The sequence below is a fragment of the Coenobita brevimanus genome, chromosome 96, assembly GCF_032717465.1.
Source record: "Coenobita brevimanus isolate Jiangsu-jjx chromosome 96, ASM3271746v2, whole genome shotgun sequence".
NCBI lineage: Eukaryota > Metazoa > Arthropoda > Malacostraca > Decapoda > Coenobitidae > Coenobita > Coenobita brevimanus.
The window spans coordinates 2,820,957-2,836,000 of NC_137049.1; the positions used below are offsets into that span (position 1 = coordinate 2,820,957).

The window sequence follows — 15,044 nt, forward strand, 5'->3', positions numbered from 1 at the left end:
GTGATCAAGGCAGACGCATGCATGCATGTTGGAGCATTTGTAAACGAAACGAAAAGAAACGATGAAATGAAATGTGAGTACATAGCAGTGGGCTTGTGCAATGAATGGATTTGGTGTGATGGTGAGGGTGAGCTGTCCTTACCACAGCACGACTTGGCCGTCCTCAGCCTATAATGGTGGCATGAAAATTCACGACGACCATCTACTGAGCAGGGTTGCAGGAGTCTGCTGGGAGTTCTCTCTGTCGAGCCCCACCCTCCATGGGATTTACGGATTTATCGTTCGGGGTTTACTCCCTAGCCTATTCAAGGGTAAACCACAAGGCAGTGGGCCTGAGAATATAGTCTGACCCCTCACTGATGACCCCTCCAGCATGGGTAACCCTGTCCTCTAGCTGAGTCCGAGGGGAGGCGGGGTATCTACCCCTGTTGGTACGGCCCACCAGATTTACAGGGTATGCAAGCCACCCACCACGACAAGATACTTCCTGTGGAGGGACACACACACACACACACACACACACACACACACACACACACACACACACACACACACACACACACACACACACACCGCTCGCTGGTGCAGTGGTAACGTTCCCGCTTGCCAACTGGTGGACGGGAGTTCGCGCCTCGCTCAGGTTGCGATAAGTTTCACTGACGAAGTGGGTGGTTACTGTCCCCCTAGAGCAAGGGGACGGGTGTGTGCGTGTGTGAAGGTCACAGCCTTGCCCTTAGATCGAACTATATGAGCTCTCAGCTCCCTTCCGGGAGGGTAAAAGCTGACCATCACGACCATCAAGTGATCCTGACCGACCCGGTGAATTACGTATATACAGTAAGTTAACCCCTGACGATTTGATTCCGCTGGGGGTGAGTCGGGAATGGGAGAACACTATATTAGTTTCATTTTAACATGGCCTATTATTGCTACCTCTACACCTTGAATACCAGATAAATACTAGAATAGAGCGCCAGTCACGAAATAATGTTATGGAGAGGATGTAGAGCCACAGTATATGGCAAAGTAATCAATCGTGAAAATTGACTCATGGGGAGAGGCAATTTCAAAACACAAGCAGAAACTAATACAGTCTCGCAGTCCCCTGTGCAACTTCCAGGCTTTGATTCGACCTTTCACCAGATGTGGCACCGGTAGGGCTCACCACCCAGACAGACGGGAGCTGTAAGGGAGGGGCAGAGCTGGGAGGCTGAGGGGTCGTGAGGAGTAGGCCTAGATGAGAGCTGGGGGGCTGAGGGGTTGTGAGGAGTAGGTAAGGGCTTGGAGGCTGAGGGGTCGTGAGGGGTAGGTGAGGGATGGTGATGGTGAAAGAGGTGGCAGAGGAATGAGAAGTGATGTCAAGGACAGGAGGAGTGGGGCTGATGGCAATACGAGAGCTGTGGGAGAAGATGTGTGATGAAGGACAGATAGAGCTGGGAGGTTGAGTGGTCGTGATGAGTGGATGAAGGATGGTGATGATGGCGATGAGAGAGGTGGCAGAGAGATAAGAAGTGTTATAGAGGACGGGAGGAGTGAATGTAAAGGCGGTGGAAAGATGAGGGGTGCAGGTGAGGATGTGTGAGGTGATGAAGATTTGTGAGGAGGGGGTAAGGTTTTTTTGCGTAATGGTGAGGATGTGGATGAAGATGAGGGTGTATGAGGATTGGGTGATGGTATGTGGGATACAGGTGAGGGTGTGATGGTGTGTGGGGCAGGGGTGAGGGTATCTTGGGTAGTGATGGTCCCGGACGGAAGCAGTGATGGCGAGGCGGTAGGGGATTTTAGTGACTGGAAACTGTAGTCAGCGTGGGTGTCTCGAGGAAGGTCAAAATCAATAACTTCTTTTGAGTTGTTGCCATAGTATCTTATACTGGATGAAGGGATCACTATGGGACAAGCGAGGTACTGAAAATGAGCATACAGTATAGAATTTGAGCTTATGTTGTCATACTAGATAAATCCCGTTTTAGTAAGGTTTGGCAGTAGGGTAAGGGTGATGGACGAATGGAATAAGCTACCTGGTGATCACAGTTGCTGCCTTTTCCATTGAGACTTTCAAGCATAGGCTTGAATGTTGGATGTAAAAACTGTCCTGGTTACTTATTCATTATATTTTTTTTCCTTTTCAGCTTTTATTACGGTAGTCTTCTTTCGCGCTTTCCTGTAAAAATTGCACGTCAGTTTTTGTATCCTGCGTGGTGTTATTTCTCACGTTTTCCTGCAGGTTTCGACTGAAGGGTTTGGCGGACAGGGGAGAGTTTTCTTTGTTATCATATTTTTATTCTAATAGTTTAATCACTCTCCTGCGCACAGTATAGAGACTAGGCCTACACTGTGCTCTTGTAGGAGCTGTCTCTCATGGGCCAACTGGCCTACTGTAGTTATCCTCACTTAGGTTTGTACGTCTTGACGTAAGACATTATCTTTCGACTGAAAGATTCTGACGCTGTAGATGTGCTGTAGATGTGCTTGCAAGTACCCGTTTGGTAATCAGTTGGTCCTTCCAAACATTTCCGAAACATTTAGATAAATTTAATTTTATCGGGCTACATGTGTGTTGGTTTGAGCAGTTTTGGTGCTGTCGGTAGTTAGTAAATAATATATGCCGTGAGTTCTGTCGGCGAGTTGTTTGTTGATATACAGTGCTTATATACATATTGCGGCAATTTGTCTCTCACATACACTGAATGTATGTGAACTGACAGATATGTATACTCTCCATTAGATTCAAAATGGCCCTGTTTAGAATATAATTCATACTGAATTTTTGATTTACTTGTTCGTAACCTAGTACTGTATGTTTCTAAGGGTACGGCACGGAATGTAAAAAGAAGAAATAATTATGTAGCCCAATTTATGGATAGGCATTTGGTATTATTTCAGAAATACACCCAACTAACGTAGAGTGAAATTCATATGTTTGTCATTTAGTTTATGCACTTTTAATAAATTTTTCTTACATTTTCATCTGTCGCAAATGTTCTTTTTAGTACTAAGTAGATCAGGAGTGGGGAGTTTTCAGTATAAAAGCCCACATTGCATAGAGGCAATGTGGGGATCCTCTCTTTGGTAACGTGCACGCTTATGAGGCGCTAGGGCCCAGGATCGGATCCTGGCCAGACCAGTGATTGATTTGTTAAGTTTCAGGTTGGTCCTTTACATTGGTTGCCAGCGGTGTGGGATGTGAGGCGAGCGCCTTGAGGGCAATGATGTTGTTGATAGCCTTACATCCCAGGCGTGAGCTGTCTGTGTGGTTCGCAGGCTACCTTCAGTGTGCTATGCTACCACGTGTGTTGGAAACTGACCAAATTAATCACCACTGGGAGGAAAGAGTGATGTAATGGGGTGTATAAAGGCTCGTGTTGCATAGAAGCAATGTGGAGATCCTCTCTTTGGCTCAGTGGTAACGTGCGCACGTATGAGGTGCAAGGGCCCAGGATCGAATCCCGGCCAGACCAATGATTAATTTGTTAAGTTTCAGTTTGGGGGCCTTTACGAGACTAGATTAAATTAGGTCAGGTTAGGCTGTTTGATTACATTAGGTTAATTAAGGTAGAGGCAATGAAAGATAGAGAGGGGAGCTGGATTTCCCCCCCCCCTCCATATCCTCTTTTTTTTTTTTTTTTTAATATATGAAGAAAAGCTTTTGCGACGAATGCTTATATGAGAGAAAATGCTTAGAATTGCATAAATTCAGTAATGAGAATATTAATTTCAGTGTCTGTTAGTTGGGTGTATTTCTGAAAATTTACCAGGTATTTTTGTACTTTTTAACAGTCACAGATTTTGAGTAAGGTATGATAGGCTAGATTATTTAGGTTAGGTAGTTGTGCAAGGTTGGATTTGGCTTGTAAGGTAAGGTTAGGTTAGGTTACAAAACCATCAGAATAATCTGGACTTTCCAAAACCACTGATTTATCAGTGGATGTTGCACAAGCCAAAGGACAAACTACAAGGGAGCGTCGTTCATAAAATATAAAAATTATATGACGTGGAGTGATTTTTATAGATGTATAATTTATTTGTTATACCAAGATTCAGCAGAAAGTAAATTTATGTTACTCAGAACACTAAGCTGGGTATGTTGACACCAGGGAAAATGACCTGATGAGGGCAATAAGTTGGTTTGGACCCGAAATCCATATATCCCCAGATCATTCCGGTTAGTTAGGGTGTGTGAGTTACAGTAGGTTAGGTTAATCGGAATGAAATAATTAATGATGGATTAACCTTGGCATTGAATAAGCCAGAAAGCCCATCATGGCCAGTTGCCATTTTCAACAGTTTGCATAAAAAACTATTTATTTTTTTTTTATTTCCAAATGATTTTATTCACCTCTCAAAGGATCAGTAGCTTTTAAGAGGTTAATGCTGGCTGTACAGTATGCTGTGTTACCTATCCAGTTTGACAGGTTACACCAAAGTTGAATAAATCTGTCGAGATAGCAAGAATGAAATGAGAAACTGTATATCAGAATGAAGAGGTTTACCAAGGAGAAAAAGTGCCATAGCATATTGCACGATACCCCACAGGTGAGCATGACGACAGCGATGGCAGTGCGTTGCATTGGTGCCAGAGATCTGCCACATGTTAGGTTCCTGCTGTCTGGTGTTTGTCAGAGACCACTCTCAACGTCATCCAGTTTTGCCGGTAAGTATATTGCCCTCTTAGACTGATGCCAATTGTTACTTACCATACTGTATATCTCGGTGTACTAGTTATTAACTAGATGCGTAACTGAGAAATCTTCAGGTAATTTTATGGCTGGTATTTCATTATATTGTGCACAAGCAGTCCAACAGGATATGACCCAGAAAGGGTTTTGGAGCCAAGGGTTGGTTGGAGTTTATTGCTTAGCATTTGGCCTCTATGCTCCTCGTGCAGTAACAAATGTTTGGATGATTCTCTGTCTGTCTGTCTGTCTTTCTAAAATGTGTGTGTGTGTGTGTGTGTGTGTGTGTGTGTGTGTGTGTGTGTGTGTGTGTGTGTGTGTGTATTTACCTATTTGTATTTACCTATTTGTAGTATACAGGAATTGAGCAATGCTCGTGTTGTCCTGTCTCCATATCCACATTTATCAAGTCTACTTTTACACACATGAATGTTTTTCTCATGCACCACCTCTTTGTCTAAGTCGTTCCATATATTTAAGTATTTACCTAATATACCTAATTGTGATATACACGGAATGTACTATGCTCGTGGGTTTCCGTCGCTGTTTCTCAATAAGTCGAATTTAACTTTAAACTCGTTTATGTTTTTAGACTGGACGATCTCTTTGTCCAGGCTATTCCATAAGTCTATACTTCTGTAAGGAAAGCTATATTTCTTGATATCCTTCAAGCAGCTTGACTTTTTCAATTTCATTCCATGTCCTCTTGTTGCTCTCTTATCCCATACAAACAGATCTTCTTTGTCAATTTTATCTACTCCCACCATGGTCCTGAACACCGCAATCATGTCTCCCCTCTTTCTCCTTTCCTCTAACGAAGGCAAATCCAGTTTTTCCAGCCTCTCTCTGTATGACAGGTCTGTCAGACTGGGGACCATCTTGGTTGCTGTTCTTTGTATTCTCTCAATCTTGTTTATATCTTTCTTTTTGTGTGGGGACCACACTACCGCTGCATATTCTAACCTGGGGCGGATCATGGCCACTATCAATTTTTTCATCATTTCCTCATCCATATAATGAAATGCTACTCTTCTGTTAGTCAAGAGTTTATAAGTCTCTCCAACTATCTTGTTAATGTGCTTTTCTGGTGACAAACTATCTTGGACCAGCACTCCCAAATCTTTGTCTTCTCTCCTTTTTGTGATTAATTCATTACCCAAAAAATAATTCAGTGATGGTCTCCTGGTACTTTTACCCATTTCCAATATTTTACATTTCTTTACATTAAATTTCATTTCCCACGTCCGGCTCCAATTGTGTATCCTATCCAAATCCTCCTGCAGTATTTTATAATCCTCAACCTCTATCTTCCTCAAGATCTTTACATCATCAGCAAACAGACTTGCATAACTGTTCACTCCATCTATCATATCATTTACGTAAATCAGGAACATTACTGGCGCCAACACTGAGCCTTGAGGCTCAGTGTGTGTGTGTGTGTGTGTATACCAGTACTGTACAATATAGGCTACTGAACAGGAAATAAGTTATTTAGAAAAACTTGATTTTGAGAAAGCATGAATAATATTCATGTTAAGAACATGAATAATTGATGTTAAAGAATATTTCAGCAGTTATTGGGAAGAGCTTACTTTGTGAAATGTGTAAGAAAGAAAATGAAAATCAGCCACAGCTATCTCTTTCACTGTGAGGCATATGCAGATTTACTGTAATGAGGGAATTAACTCTTAGCAGTAATGAAGTACAGTAATAAAAGGAAACTATATAGAATATGTAGCTGAAGCTGTAGAAAAAAATACTGAAAAGAAGAGACATAATGCTGATTATGGGAAAGGAACAGACATAATAAGGGACATAAAAAGAAAAAGGGAAAAAAGTCGCCTGTTGCAAAACGGAACTCCTGGATAGGAGAGTCTGCCAACAGCAACAACAACAACAACAGTATAGCTTTATACTGTACACTAATTCCTTGTTTAACACACTTTCTCTTAACACATTTTTCACTATAAACTGCTAATCATTGAGCAATACAAATGCTTTACACATAGTATACCATTACATATTAGGGAGTCACAATGTGTAGTGAAGGGTCAGGATTGTTAGAGTTCAGTTTAGCATTTATGTCAATATATCCTATGACCAACCTCGGTATGGGGATTCCTTAAAGGGAGTGTGGTATCATTTGTTTTTCTTTTACTTTGGTACAGCTGGGAGACCAGAATCTGAGGCACCACCCAAGAGCAAGTATAAGGACACTGTTCTCCTGCCATGCACCACCTTCCCCATGAAAATCTCTCCAGACAAGATAACAGAAAATGAGCAGCACATTCAGAAGGTGAGTCAGCATACAGCAGGTCATATTCTAGATGGCCTTGCAGACCTCATAAGACTCTTCTGTAATGATTTATTCTGGACATTATGCCTTCATATCCTCTTGTATGTTTCTGGTGCAAATTATGTCAGTATTACAGTATAATGATACAAGTAACATATTTTATATAAGGGAATGTTCAGGTGTAATATGGATTTACATTGTCTTATTATAGTAGAGCAGTCTTTAACTCTCAAAGTATGATAATGTCCATCCATCCATCATCCAATCCTACATTGCCCCATGAGGAGCATAGGAGCCCGGGGCTAGGCAGTTGGTCCCAACATTTAAGATGAGAGTGACCAGCCTCACTCATCCCTGAGTGGCATTACATGAACAATCGACCCCAACCATCCCTTGGATATAAACGTTCACCGGCTCAGTCCGACTGGAGTGCAATAATTACCCACTAAACAACCAGGCGCCAAAATTTGGTTATATGGTTACCACCCAGCATAGTAAATGGTTTCCTGGTGCACAGGAAACCATTTGGCTAGTCACTCAGTGTAGAGTCACCCACAGGCTGAAGGAAATGGAAAGAATGAAGGAAAGAAAGACAGAAGAGGGAGTGTAAAGTCACCCGTAGGCAGAAGGACAAGGAAAGAATGAAGGAAAGAAAGACAGAAGAGAATGGAAGAAAAGAAGGATGGAGAGGAAAGGGCAGACACCCGAGAGCAGCATTACATCAAGTGAGTGGATGGTGAGCTCCCCATAATGTCATGTGCTTTAATTGTAATATCTTCAGACAGTTTTATGCCAGTCAGAAAAGCACCCTGATACTGAAGAGGCTGGTAAATGTTGCATCAAACCCCTCCAGTTTGAAAAACTGCTTTAGTACTGAATATACCGGGAAGCATCTGGAAGTAGGGAGAATGAATACAAAAAGGTCTCATGCATAGGGGTTAATATGTGCTATTGTTTCCCTTTTTTTCAGTTTTATAGCATACTGTAGTTCAGCAGTGGTTACCAGTTTTAGCCGTAAATGAATTATACTGTAATGAAACAGTTACAGCCAGACCCATATAACCCCTTGCCAGGTCCAGAGACCCAAGTAACTGTAGTCCTCAGTATGGTATTTAACCCCTGCATTACCTTGATTTTGTTTGGCCATGTGGAGGGAAAAGAGAATAAAGATTGAGTAGGAGAGTGTGAGTGATGTGGAGAGGGGAAGGAGAGGAAGACCAAGGATGATGGGAAGGGATAAGGTAGAGATGTATGAGTGAGAAGGGGGATATGAACAGGAGAGAGGACAGAATGATGGCAAAGAACAGGATGACATGAAAGCATTTTGTTTTTGTCATGTCATTGATGGTTAAGGCATCTGGCTATAGGTAGATAGACACATAGGTATTATGGTGATATATTGTTTGTTTTATTGTATCTGCTGTCAGATTATTTTATTCACCATAGTTGAAAAATTTTCAGGTTAGATGAGGTTGTAATAGCTTGCATTATCTTCACTGCTGATGTACTCCTGTAATGTAAATATAATCATCGGAAGGTGCAGTATTGAGAATTAATTAGGAAATGAAAATTGATGGGGTTTAGGAAAGGTGACTGGCTAAAAGTAAAATTATTTACAAACTGATTTACGAATTATCTGGATGATGGTGATGATGGTGATTCTGATGCTCATATTGATCTTAGATGTCACTGAGTCAGACATATGGTACTTGTCTTAAAGTAATCATTGTTTTGCTTACAGGTTGCTGGGTTTGCTGAGTTGTATTCATGGCAACGAGGGCAGGACAGACACAAAGAGTACGTACTTCACGATGGTCCTCCATACGCTAATGGAGTACCCCACATCGGCCATGCAGTTAATAAGGTTGGGATAAGTGGTATAAAGGTACCGGTACTGTATAATCCTCTCACTTTAATTTGATCAGAATTGATCAGAATTGTGTCTTTCCTTCTTGTGTGCTCAGTTATAACAATGAATTAACACTAAAATAATATGCTAGCCATGGAGAAGTGCTATGAAAAGGATGTAGAGCCATAGTTTTATCTCATTCTGTCACGGTTCTATGCAAAATCAACCACAAAAGTACAAAAATCAGGGTGAGGTGAAAGTGAAGGAATTTTAGCAGTATGCTGCCATCAGCACTAGGGGCACTACCACTTGAGTGAAATGTGGCACTTGGTAACTTGCCATGCACTCATAATTGTTAGTTTGGAAGCTCAGCCACAATAAAGTCCAAGCTGAGAGTACTTTTACATGTAGCAGAGCTCTGTGTTCAAGAGTGATGATTGTGTGGTTAGTTGCTATGCTTGTAGCTATATTTCACTCTCATAGTAGTACTTCCCAGAGCCAGTGGGAGAATAATGGATGGAGAGATGATGGTGATGTTTTCATGAGTATATTGTGAAGATATGGTCTTGTTCTTCTATTTTCTTGGTAAGCGAAGTCAAGTACTGTATTGTTATCCATGCTGTGGTCAGTTGCTGAATTTCAGGCCTAATTTGATATGAGTGAGTTAGTGTGTAGTCTGTTTCATTGGCCATGTGTTAAGTTCTTCCTCAATCAAGTTTTTTTCTTTTCTTACACTCTGCCATTTGACTTACACATTCTTTGAGTGGGAGATGCTGATGCTGATGATGATAACGATTATTATTATTATTATTGTTGTTATTGTTATTATTATTATTATTATTATTATTTTATTATTATTATTATTATTATTATTATTGTGGTTATTATTCTTTCTCTTCCTCAATAGATCATGAAGGACATCACAGTGCGCCACAAGCTGCTACAGGGTTATAAGGTTCACTACATCCCTGGCTGGGACTGCCATGGCCTCCCCATTGAGCTGAAGGCGTCCGGGGGAAAGGGACAGAAACAGAGGGATCCACTTGAGGTCAGGGCAGCAGGTGAGGTGGGGCAGTTGAACACTCCATCTATCAGTGTATCTATCTATCTATCAGCCCATATCCAATTTCTCTCTCTCTCTCTCTCTCTCTTTTCAGGCTTTGTAGCTGTATGTGATTGTCTGTGTGTCTGCCTGTGTGTACCCACTTGTTTTAATCCCAGAAGGTGTTGCTGCACACAAATGGCCTCCATGTCACATGTCTTCTTCCATCAGGCTTCCCTCCTTTCACCTTAAGCCATCCTCATTCATATACTGAACCTCATCACCTCATCTCTCCCTTCAGCTTAAGCCATCGTCATTCATATACTGAACCTCACCACTTAAGCCATCTTCATTCATATACTGAACCTCTCCACCTCATCCTTCCCTTCAACTTAAGCCATCCTCATTCATATACTGAACCTCACCACCTCATCCCTCCCTTCAACTTAAGCCATCTTCATTCATATACTGAACCTCTCCACCTCATCCCTCCCTTCTACTTAAGCCATCCTCATTCATTATACTGAACCTCACCACCTCATCCCTCCCTTCAGCTTAAGCCATCTTCATTCATATACTGTACCTCTCCACCTCATCCCTCCCTTCAAGTTTAGCCATCCTCATTCATATACTGTACCTCTCCACCTCATCCTCGGTCTTTCCCATCACCTCACTCACATACACTTTTCAAATCAGTTTCAAATTGAAGTAGGTGTGTGAGTGGTGGGCATCTGTAAAAAAAAAGATAATAATAAATGTGCTGGTGGTTAAGTTAGTGTGATAGAGCCAGGAATCCAAAGGCTTGAATGATATGTGAATGCTTATGTGGCCCATTTCACTGGACATGCTGTTGATGATTCACTTTCATTTACTCTTTCTCTTTCCTTGTTTTTGGATCCTACCAAATCCCTTCTGTAGAAGGGAATAAGGGTCAGACTGATCATGATGATGGTAATGATGAATAACGAGTCTTCTGTAAGTGGAGGTATGTTTTTTTTTTTTTTTTTTTTTTTTTTTTTTAAATAACAGAACGGAGGAAGGAAAAACAAATGGGTAAAAAAAAAATAATCCATACACCAGATTACTGGTGTCCTCTGTTCATAAAATATCTGTAACAGTTAGACTTGAACAGTTGTGGGTTGAAATTTGGAGGAAAACAACTCTGGGGAAGCGAGTTCCAGAGAGATGCAGTTCGGGGAATGAAAGAATTCTGATAGGCAGAAGTTCTGCAATATGGCTGAGTGAGGGTTATATCTAATCCCTCCAACTTAAAAGTCTCTCCCAAGTGGAATAAAATCTTATGGAGATAAGAATGCAATAAAGCAGAAGTCCTCATAGTGAATAGGTGATACCAGTACTCATTTTGTGGGCTCATTAATTTATATCCATATCTTGATATAAACTCACCAGTTTTAGAATAGTAATTTATCTGCCTGGTAATATGAAGTGCATCTGTTAAGAAAAGCATCCCTCCAAAATGTACAGATAGTTAGGCATGTGAAATGGTGCCAAATTTTTACTTTATCACAACTGTGCCACCAGACTCTATGATACAAGGTAATTTTAGTTAAAATTTCAGGACCTCTACAGTAGTTGTGGTGGGTATAATAATGGCTGTATCTAATAACTCCAGTTCAAAAAGTGTCTTGAAAGCTGAATAAAATCATCTGCTGGTATCGCTAATAGAATACTGGATATTGTAGAAAAGACATCAAAATGAAGTAGTTAACCCTTTCACCTCTCCCTTCCTGACTTAACATAAGATTGCATTCTAGGTGGCAGTGTATGTTTGGGTTTGGGTTTTTTCATCACTTTTTATATATTGTTGTAATTTATATTCTCATGTCATTGGTATTTACTGTATATATTTTTAATACTGAAATAATTTGCTTCCGTAATGTACAAAGAGGATAAAGCTGTGTAATATACAAGATATATCACTAGCGAAGAAGTGCTGCAAAGCCTTCCAGGCCACTTACAATACAACCTCTGATATAACCCTGGCTTTCCACAGCAAGGAAAGTAGCAGAAGAGGCCATTGGAAAGCAGCAAGCAGCGTTTGAGCGCTGGGGTGTCTTGGCAGATTGGGGCACAACCTACCGTACTTTTGACCCTTCCTATATCACCCACCAACTGCTTCTATTTGCCCAGCTTTATGACATGGGCTACATCTATCAGGTATTTTCATTGTTTTATTTCAGCTATAGCTAATGAACTGTGTATCTCCCACCTGCTGCTTTTCTTTCCCAGCTTCCTGATATGGAATACAGCTAGAGTTGTCCTGATCATGAGAGGATTGGTGACTTACTGTAATTAGAAGTACAGTTTCCCATGCATGTTAATTAATATAAGCAGCATGTCCAGTGCTACCTCTTTTATACATTCGCTTTTCTTAATTTTCTGGACCCTACATCATCCCATCCTTAGGTGGGAAAAAAGAGGTCAGGATGATGATGGTGGTACATTTGTTGGAATGCTCTTGTTGGAGTGCACAGTGGTCCACATGCCATGGGTCAAGTCTGGTAGGTAGCCAGAGGCTTTTCTAACATGTTGACACTACCAGGGGCATAGGTTGGTTTCCTACCCCTAAATGTTCTGAAGTAACAACAGTCTAGTCTTGGGCCCCTGTGCTTGGAAGCAAGGAGAATGGGATTTGGCTTTTTTTTTTTTTTTTTTTTTTTTGATATTGATTATGGATGATGATGATAATGACAGTGATGGTGGTGGTGATGGTGATGATGATGATGATAATGGTAATGATAATGTTGATGATGATAATGATATTGTTGATGATAATAATGATGATGACAGTGCTGTTGATGTTGATGGTAATAATGACAGTGTTGATGATGAGGATGTGGATTTTACCATGATTGTGGACAGGACTACCTGCCAGTGCACTACTCCCCACACCTGGGCACATCCCTGGCTGAGTCGGAGCTGGAGTACAACCCTGAGCACATATCCACAGCAGTCCATGTGGCCCTGCTTGCCACCTCTGTCTCACCACAACTGCAGGTAACTGTCTGTTATTTTAAGTGGCCTTGGAGATTTCATAGCACCTCTTTCTTAGTTTTTTTTCTTCTACACATTATGCTTGTATATTATCTTCTTGTTTGTTATTACCCTCTTCAGTCAGGTAACATATTGTTAATTTAGTCTGGGTATGGAGACTTAGAACAGTAGGGGTGAGATACAGTCTTCACTAACCCACTTCTTGACAAGAAACCACATTTACTGTATGGTTTATAAAGGCTCCAGCATGCTTGCATGTGTTGGCCTTGGTCACCTAATGGCGACTCTCTGTACCGGTTGATCTCTGTTCCAGGTGGAGCAGATCTTGAACATGAAATAGTTTTCACTTATCTGTCTATCTTTCTATCTTTTGCCAGACACCTTAATCCTGTAAGGGGTGGCCACAAACAAATCGCCTCCATGTTGCCCTCTCCCCCATCATTTCACTGCCCTGTTCCCAGCTCACACACCCCCCTCCTCATATACAGTACCTCTCCACTCCATCCCTCCATCTTATCCTTGGCCTCCCCCTTCCTCTTCCCCCTTCCTCCTCGCTCACGTACACTCCCCTCATCAGTCTCTCACTCTTCATCCTCTCCACATGGCCAAACCACCTCAGTGTGTTTCTCCTAATGCTTCCTATCACATCCACATCCACATCACAACACTCCTTCACATCCTCATTTGTCAGTCTGTCTCTCCATGTGACTCCATAGGCTCCTTTCAAGTAAGTCATTTCCACCGCGCTCACACTTGACATCTGTCCTCCAGTAAGGTCCAAGCTTCACTTCCATATGTCAAGAGTTGGTACAGTATCACAGTTCTGCCATGTAGCAACTTTTTCATTTCCATGCTCACTTCCCTGTTTCTTATCACTGCTTTCAAGGAACCAGCAACCTTTCTTCCTTGTTGTACCCTTTCAGGCACTTCACCTTCTAAACTTCCATCCTTACTCATCATGCTACCCAAGTACTTAAACGCACTCACGTTTTCCATTTCCTCCTCATCCAGCCTCACTGTACATTCACTGACTTCACTTCTCTCGAAGACCATAACTTTACACTTCCCTACATTCACCTTTAGATTCCGTTTCTTACACACTCTCCCAAACTCATCCACCAAGCCTTGCAATTCCTATGCTGGTGTTAAATCTTTTCATTTCCAGCGTCCAACCATGTTGTGTTGCATTCATGTTGACATTAAACAGTTTTATGTGGCCAGGATTGTCAAACCCATTCAGCATTTTAAACATCTCATTGAGCTGGTCTTGTAGTCTTTGAGTTCCTAATGAATACAGTCCCAGAGCCCTCAGGCAATCCTGATTATTCAGTCTCCTGATAGATGGAATAAGTTTTGTAGCTCTAGCTTAAACTCTTTCAAGTTGATCTATGTCATTCCTAAGTGTAGGTGATCAGAACTGCCCAGTGTACTTCAGAAGTGGCCACATAAAAGAGTTGCAGAGTGTAAGAACAATCTCACTATTCCTTTAACAAAACTGCCTTTAGGTGTAGCTTAGCAATTTTTTTTTTCTCTCTCTCTGTCCACTTTGATGTGCTGGAAAGCTTTAGACCACTTTTGATCAATACACCCAAGTCCTTTTCCAAATCAGTCATAGAGTTTGTTTCATTTTGTTTATTTATTTTTTTTAATCTTTCAATCTTCTTGCATGCATTGGCCTTGGTCACCTAATGGCGGCTTTCCATGTTGCTCGACTTCTGGCAGCTTCCCTGTTCAGTCTCATATCCCATAGGTCACACTGAATGACCTCGTCCCAGGTCTTTTTCGGTCTGCCTCTTGCAGCCCTACCCTTAATGTTAACACTTCACTTTATCTGCACCCAGTTATTATCCCCCATCCTCTCAACATGCCCAAACCATCTCAGTCTATCTCTCCTCATCACAACACCAGTGCACTCCAGTCGTATCCTACCTCAATTCTTTCACTGTAAATCTAGCCTCCCCAGGCCTTGCAATCAGGGACACACTGCACATCCACCTAATCATTGTCATTTTGGTATGTTCGAGTCTGCGAATATCCTCTTCCTTTACTGCCCAGGCCTAGGTCTCACTACCGTACAGCATGACATTCCCGACACATCTCACATACAAAAATCCCTTAGCACGGAGGGAGAGGCCTTTCAGTGTCAGGAGAGGCAGCAGCTCACTGAAC

General features: G+C 41.7%; 1 protein-coding gene across 1 annotated transcript in view; it reads left to right on the forward strand.

Annotated features, from left to right (window-relative positions):
• The first annotated feature begins 4,537 nt into the window (after positions 1-4,537).
• Positions 4,538-15,044, forward strand: part of IleRS-m (Isoleucyl-tRNA synthetase, mitochondrial) — a 70,763-nt gene continuing 60,256 nt past the window's right edge. The window contains exons 1-6 of the mRNA XM_080283245.1: positions 4,538-4,651; positions 6,842-6,969; positions 8,711-8,833; positions 9,726-9,879; positions 11,875-12,038; positions 12,744-12,878. Of these exons, the coding sequence (XP_080139371.1) occupies positions 4,540-4,651; positions 6,842-6,969; positions 8,711-8,833; positions 9,726-9,879; positions 11,875-12,038; positions 12,744-12,878 (816 nt within the window). The 5' untranslated portion in view covers positions 4,538-4,539. The remainder of the gene's footprint in view (positions 4,652-6,841; positions 6,970-8,710; positions 8,834-9,725; positions 9,880-11,874; positions 12,039-12,743; positions 12,879-15,044) is intronic.